Genomic DNA, 7,615 nt, shown 5'->3' on the forward strand with positions numbered 1-7,615 from the left:
AATGGATGAACTCTCACCTTGCCCCACACCTGTAAAGCTTTGAGTTTGAGAATATGGGAAATGTCGCCTGGAGTTGGGGGACTTGGGGTGGTGCAGGTGAGGGCAGGCAAGCGAACGAACATAAGATGGGTGTGGAGAGGAGGAAATAGACCAGGGGACAACCGAATGCAATCCGGGAACCAGTAGACCAGGGGACAAAAGTAAGAACAGGGGTTAGGAGCAATACGGATATTTATGGCACCTTCGTTCGTCACACTCAGAAACTCATCGACCAGCAACGATGATTTCCGTGACTCGTTTGTTGAGACTGAGGTGATATGAAATGTATTGTGCGGTTCGTCCGTAAAGCTGCACTTACACTGTAACCATCAACTACTCAGCTGCCCGCCGTGTTCAGTCTATCCGCTCACCTGTATAAATCCTCCTTAGCTTCTTCCTGCTGTTCGCTCAGAACCAGCAGCACCCGGAGGAGAAAGGCTGCCGGACTCCAGGCATCGCTCCAATCATTTTAAGGATGTTTATTGGTCCCCCAAAAACAATGAAAACCTGGGCATTATCACCACTCAGTAAAATCCCCACGGGCCAAACTTGAAGATTGGACTTTATGCTGCTAACACTTAGCTTTCGTCAACAACTCAGAGGCGGAAGTCGGAGCTCCGTGCAACGCAAATAATGTTCCGGCCGGAACACGGTGCACTAAATAAAACATAAATTAACAAAGCTTCGAGGCAGGTACATTTTCCTCGAGGAATTTTAATTATCGAGGTACTCGAATCACTCAAGGAATCGTTTCAGCCCTAGTGTAAACCTCAATGTGTGTGTGCTGCAGTTCCTGAAAGGCTTTTGTCCTGGATGTTCTAAAGGTTTCAGTCCGCGTGGAGACAGAGGAGGACGAGGCGGAGGTCGTGGAGGGTTCAGAGGTGGCTTCGGTGACCAGGGGAGCCGAGGAGGAAGAGGTGAGAAAGCATAGTCTATTTTGTTTTGATTTGTTGCTGATTAATGTTAAAAACCAAATGTTTAAATCTCATGAGCAGAGATTGTCTTTCATGGTGAAAGATTTTGTCCAACAGAGCCAATAATGGCTCAAACACATCGGGTGTCTGTTCCCACTTTCCAGCTGACTGGAACATAAACAAGATGCAGCCCCTGCTGGTGTTGAGCACTTTATGCCTTCTGTCTGAGTTGTTCTTGATCCAACACACCTCAGTCACATGATGGGTCCCCTCAATCATATCCGAGTTCTGCTAATGGCTTCTATGGACCAGGGGTGAAGTTGGAGAACTGGAGGCTGGTGACGGACCTGTCTGCTTTACATCTGGCAGGTCTGAAACGCTGCATCCCAAATTCTTTCTGACGCCAGGCTCTGATGTTTGTCTTTTAGGTGGAGGCTTTAGGTCCCCAGACGGTGGAGGATTTCGAGGCAGAGGTGGCGGGAGAGGCACCCCAAGAGGAAGAGGAGGCAGAGGAGGAAGGGGCGGTGGCAGAGGAGGTTTAGGAGGAGGGAAAAGAGTTCTGATCGAGCCTCACAGACATGAAGGTTATTATCAAACATTAGTCAAGCAGATTTTTAGCAGTAAAAGTTTTTTTTTTTAATAAAGGTTTTGTTGGCTCTAGTGGCCTTTATTTGAAAATAGTTTGACAGGAAAGAGAGTTATGAGAGAGAAGGGGGGGGGGAAGACATGCGGCAAATGTCACCAGGCTGGGAATCGAACCTGCAACCATCGGCATGAGGACTAAGGCCTCAATACGTGGGTTGTGCTTCGCCCCTGCGCCACTGTAGCACCCAGCAGTAAAAGTTTTTAATATACTGTCTGATATGCTAAGCATGAAGTCACATGTTGCTGTGAGTCCCCACATTTTAATTTTAATCAGGAGTGTGCCGATAAATCGGCCCGATTTCCTCGCTTGTGTCCTTGACGTCTGCAGGTGCTCGTTAACACTCTTGTCAACTTAGCAACTTTGTTACTATATTGTGACTTTTCAGATTGTCTCTGGGGAACTCCAATCGCTGCAGCCCTGGTGTGAATCAGTTTAGCTTCCATTCTTAAAATTTGACTGAACATGGGAAGTAGAGTAGAAATAAAAACAAAATGCCGTTGCATATTTAGAATGTTTCAGTGTCTGAACTTTCAAATTTGAATAGCCATCAGTAAATTGGTGTGTGTGTGTGTGTGTGTGTGTTAGGAGTGTTTATCTGCAGAGGGAAGGAGGACGCCTTGGTCACCAAGAACTTGGTGGTGGGAGAATCTGTGTACGGAGAGAAGAGAATGAGTGTGGAGGTAAAGTGTCGCTTCAGTGGCTGATTTGTTTGCTGATCAGTATATATTGTCCCAATAACTAGGTGTGTTTTTTGTCAGGATGGAGAGACCAAGATTGAGTACAGAGCCTGGAATCCTTTCCGCTCAAAGCTGGCAGCAGCTATACTAGGAGGAATTGACAAGATCCACATCAAACCTGGAGCTAAGGTCATGTACCTGGGGGCCGCCTCTGGGACCACCGTGTCCCACGTCTCAGACATTGTTGGACCGGTGAGTATGGCTCTCCAGTTTTATTTCTCCTTTCAAGCATCATCTGAGGGCAGATGATGTGCATTTGGTTAGGACCCTTTAATGCTCTTAACATGCTGGGCTTTAACATGCCTCATATGGCTCCATGGTGATTTCTTGTTTTTTTCAAGAGCTGCTTCTCTGTTTGCCTGATGGGTTCAACCATAAGCCAGGACACATACAGGACAAATCTGTCTCTGTCTGAAGACACTTTCTGGACTACACTAAGGCTTCTTGTTTCTGACTTGGGATTTAAGCAGAGTGATGCGGCCTTGGGAACGTTTTAAGTTTACCCTTAAATAGACTTCCTCTTAGTTGCCAGCTAGATGTTCTGTTCCAGTATTCCACCTTTCATGAAGCTGATTTTGATTTGTTGCTTCTTGCATAGCTCTAAATTGCTGTTCCTGATTTTTAATAACAATTTTATTTTCTATCAGAAAATGTTGTTTGATTGGCTATTAAAGCCAGTCACCCATAGATTGATTAGTGCATCTCTAGTTTTCATCAAGTACTTCATTTAGCTGTGTTAAGGGTTTAAATCTTCCCCAATTGCTCCGGTCTGCCCATTGTCTATGTAATGTGGCTGTTCCACGTTATGAAGCTTATAGAAAATTGCCTGCACTGTAAACAACCATTCTCTACTGTAGAGAGAGAAATGCTGAGCCAAACGAGGCGGCGAATAGTAGTGATGGGCAGATGAGGCCTCATTGGGTGTGTGGCACATTTTCCAAACTGTGCTAAGACTGTGTTGCTTTGTCACTTACAGTGACATCTGCTGGATTTAGAAAGTTATTGCAGGCAAATTCAGTAAAGACGGGAGTGTTAACCCGTTCCTCCTCCTCTTGCCGGGCACAATGATGCCTCAGCATTATGGAAGTGCTCCAGTTACAGTAAGACAAAACTTGGGAGCAAATCCTACATTTTTCACCTTCAATGTAAATAAAAGTTAATCCATGTAAACTAACTCAGCTATCCCTTGGAAAGGAATTTGAATAATCCGAAAGAGAAATGATCAAAAGTGGAAATGAGGACGTAATAATTACTTTCTGTGATAAGATCAAAATGATCAAACTTGGGAGAAAACTTCCTCTTCCTCTGTTGATTCATGCCAGTATTCAAATACGAGCCAAAAACCAACGCAAAGCAAAGAACACAAAGTATCTCCATTCAACAAAACCCACAAACATGTAAACAGTTTCTTTCTCATCAACACAATTTGGTTGCGGTCACATCCAAACAACACCGGAGCTGGATCGGTCACGTGGTTTTCCTTTAAGTGATACACGCACCGACATGGGGTTTCATCTTGTTTGCTCGGCGCATGTGCCAAGGTTTCTGTGTCGTCTGGCCAATCGCTAGCGGATAGTGTTAATTTAACCCTCTTACAACCAACCTGTCAGCGCCGACAGGATTCGGCTTGTGTACTTCCCATTACCGTAATTTCTGAACAGTTCAACATATCAAAAAATTCTAAAAGTGCAGAAAAGCTGAGACATTGCGCTTTCAGGGCATATATGATACATTACGGTAGCCACCCGGGAAAGTTTGATATGAGCTTGACCAATCACAAGAAAGATTCTCCGTTGTGTCATATTTGTCACCCAACCTACTCTGTATCGTAACTCCTGAACAGTTGGTCGCATTCAAAAAATTCAAAAAGTATTAGTGCATAAAATAAGCTTTCCAACGATGTATCACATGTGCATGTTGCAGCAGATATTAGAGTAAATATTTTCGTTACGGAATTTCCCTGCGGAGCTCCGTGTTGTATCAACGGAGTAGCGGTGCGAGAGAGAGAGAGAAAACGGCAGAGGACGAGTTGAAATCGCACATAAAATTATGGAAATGTCTAAAAGAAAATCCACCAGACTGATAAAGCATTCCAGAAGGCTGATATCTGAAGACAGTGAACATGAGAGACATATAGCCAGGTTTTGTATAATATTTGTACAAGCTAACGTTAGTCATATGAAAGCTGCACAGCTATTGGCTAACTGTTAGCTCCATCTTGATTCCTGCATAATTTGTNCAATAATTATTTATTATGCTGAAAATNANATCGTGGTCTTCCAAAAATAATGTCTTAAGTAATATTTTTACCTAAAGTGATTTTGGCAAAAAGAAAAAAAAAAAAAAACACCAACACTTTTTTTCTCTGCCAAAAGATGAATTGTGAAAACAACAACAAATCAACCAAGTGAGGGATTGGTGACCTGTCCAGTGTGTCGCCTCTTGTTCTTGACCACTGGAGAAGGGTACCAGGACCCTTTCAACCTGAAGTCTGATAGATAAAGTATGGATGGATCCAGAGTGGGATTTTGTCTGCAGCTGGAGAGGAACTGCTTTAGAGCCTACCACAAAAAATGAAAACGCCTGAAATAATTTAATAAAAAACAGGCATAAAAACTTGTAAATTGGAGGCCAGGCTTCACAGTTTTCTCTGCATTTATGTAATATAGTTGAAAGTTGAAATTGTTCATCTGAAATTGTTTGCCCCTGTCATCAGAAAGTTTTTGTTCAGTAATAAACCTGAAAATTTCAATTCCGATTTTTGTTTTGTCTTTAAACTGTTTATTCTCAATTTTTAATAGACAGAAATGTTAAATAACTATCAAATACTGAAAGCTGAGGTTGTTCTGGAAAAAAGAGCAAAAATTCAGACTAATTGCACATTTTTTGAGAATTTTACAGCCATAAAATCAGAAAAATACCAGGCGGCCCAGTTACAATTATGGTCTTAAGAGGGTTAANTATTTTCTATTCTTTTCTTTCCTGCAAGTGTCATTTAAAAATAGGTTTTCCACCTTAAAAATATCACCTTACATGTTTCAGATAATCAGGCTAATTTTCATTAGCTTTTCTAATAGAAAAGTTGAGTAAATACAAATGAAGATTACCTTACTGTACTAACATTATACCATATTTAGGGAAAAAGTTAACCAATTACTGCCCAAATGGGTACCTGGCAGTTAGTCTTATATATTACTGTGGATGAATATTGGCCTTCTCTTCTGTAGAGAATGTAAATGTGTGCTTTCGATAATGCCCAGCTGCTACATAACTCAAGTTCTTTTCTTTTTCACCTAGCAGAAAAAAGAATGTTCTTTTGTGGACAATGATGAAGTGATACTGATAGTTAAGACACAAACTGACATTGTTCTCAGGATGTTCTGGTACAGAGCAAAATTCATGGTTCTGTCAATGACGACAAATCATCCAGATCCCATCACACTATAATCCCCATGTTTGATTGCAGTTGTAATGTAGTGTTTTTTTCTGAAAAACTTTAAGTATTAATTCGACGTGTAATTGAATGGATACCTTGTCTCTTTAATCCTCAGAGTATTTCACCAAAGGTCTCAGTGATCTTAAGATGTTCTTGGGAAAAGTCACACGGACTGTGGTGTTATTTGGAACACCACAGCCATTACAGCCATTAACTGAGGGTTCTTTATGACCCTTTGGTTGAGTTGTCCATATGTTTTTGGAGTTCCATTCCCTGGAAGTTTTAATTTCATTCCAACTTGTGGACAATGGTTGTCACCTTGGTTTGTTGGATTTCAAAAGCCAAAGAAATACTGTTGTAACCCTTTCCATATTGATAGATATTAACATTTATTTTTTTCTGTTCCTATATTTATTTTGATCAGAGCATGTTATGTTGGTTTTTGACTTTTATTAACTTATTCTATAGTTATACTGGTTTTATTTATGTCATTGATTCTATAAGTCAGGCTTAAAGCAACCAGTTTAAAATTTAAGGGGGAGGAAATAGCTTTTTCCCAAATAAATCAAATAATTTCTTGAAAACTCGAAAAAGTGTAAAGTATTTACAGTTTATTTAATAACATATTGATAAACAATTTTGCAGTGTTTAGGTGGAGCCTTATTGTAAAGTGGAACCCGAGCTCAGACCAATACCTGGTAGAGAGTTTTCTCTGACACCAATTATTGGTGATGGTAGGTGATGTAATCCAATTACAATGGCAACAAAGCAATCAGATTACTGTTACTTTGCACACGCAAACTGCAGGAGAATGTATTTCTTTTTAATTATTGTGTGTTATTGTTGTATTTTACATCTATTCAACTGTAGATGTACAATATCAAATGTAACAATTTTGTATGGTTGAATTAGTCAAAAAGATGGTTTAACAGAAAAAAAGACCTGATTTTCTTAAAATGTAGTGGATTATTCAGAGAATATGTTTAAATATTTAACAAACGTCTTTGAAAGAGTTGCATTTTTGGTGATGCGCTAAAGCTAATAGGGTGAAATATCAAGTGTAAGATGGTTTCATTTGATAAAATTTTATATCATGGAAAATGCAGAAAAAATAGAATTAGGCTTAAAAATGCATTAACAGTGTATTCATGTGCATTGTTTTTTGAAAAGTAACTAAGTAATTAATCAACAATTACTTTTGAAAACAATAAAGTAACTGAGTTACTATTTTGGGGGAAGTAATGGGTAACTAATTACTATTTCCAACTAACTTGACCAACACTGGTCATACTAATGTGACATAGTAGCTGTTGTGGTTTGATTTACAAATGTTTTCCTAACATTAAAAGTATTAAAGCAATTAAAGGCCATATTCCCCTCAGGAAGACCAGAAAACTGAAATTATCCTGCTTGTTAAACCTGCCACTTAATTTAACTGGAATTATTATATGATCCCTGGGAACCCTGGGCTAATTGTTTCTCTCTGTGCCTTCCCCTTCTTCCTTCTGCCTTCTGCTTCGTTTGTGGTGACAGAAAAAAGCTGTTCCATCAGCTCTGGTAAATAGCTTCATCAGAAAGAAGCTGTGAGCATCATCTGCTTTACAGACTGTGACTGTTTTTCTCCATCCTGCAATTGATGCAAAGTTCTCAACATATTCCATGTGGACCAATGGTTTTCAAGAAACTGTGCTTTAGTTTTGTTCTTTTCACCAATGCCTTTTCATATGATGATTTCTGTAATTTGAATACCTTTTGCAGGTTATATGGGCTATGTATGATATTTTAATTTACAGCCATGATGTCTAAAGACTTAATCACAGTCAAATGTTTTTGAATAAAAGTC

At 39.9% G+C, this 7,615-nt stretch overlaps 1 protein-coding gene across 1 annotated transcript in view; it reads left to right on the forward strand.

The window, feature by feature from the left end:
• Positions 1 to 4,359, forward strand: part of LOC106939063 (uncharacterized) — an 8,406-nt gene extending 4,047 nt beyond the window's left edge. The window contains exons 4-8 of the mRNA XM_015021337.1: positions 452 to 566; positions 766 to 956; positions 1,382 to 1,537; positions 2,185 to 2,279; positions 2,358 to 4,359. Of these exons, the coding sequence (XP_014876823.1) occupies positions 452 to 566; positions 766 to 956; positions 1,382 to 1,537; positions 2,185 to 2,279; positions 2,358 to 2,585 (785 nt within the window). The 3' untranslated portion in view covers positions 2,586 to 4,359. The remainder of the gene's footprint in view (positions 1 to 451; positions 567 to 765; positions 957 to 1,381; positions 1,538 to 2,184; positions 2,280 to 2,357) is intronic.
• The last annotated feature ends 3,256 nt before the right edge of the window (positions 4,360 to 7,615 follow it).

The sequence above is a fragment of the Poecilia latipinna genome, unplaced genomic scaffold (genome assembly GCF_001443285.1).
Source record: "Poecilia latipinna isolate Pla-1442-1.1 unplaced genomic scaffold, P_latipinna-1.0 Scaffold2763, whole genome shotgun sequence".
In the NCBI taxonomy this organism is placed as follows: Eukaryota; Metazoa; Chordata; class Actinopteri; order Cyprinodontiformes; family Poeciliidae; genus Poecilia; species Poecilia latipinna.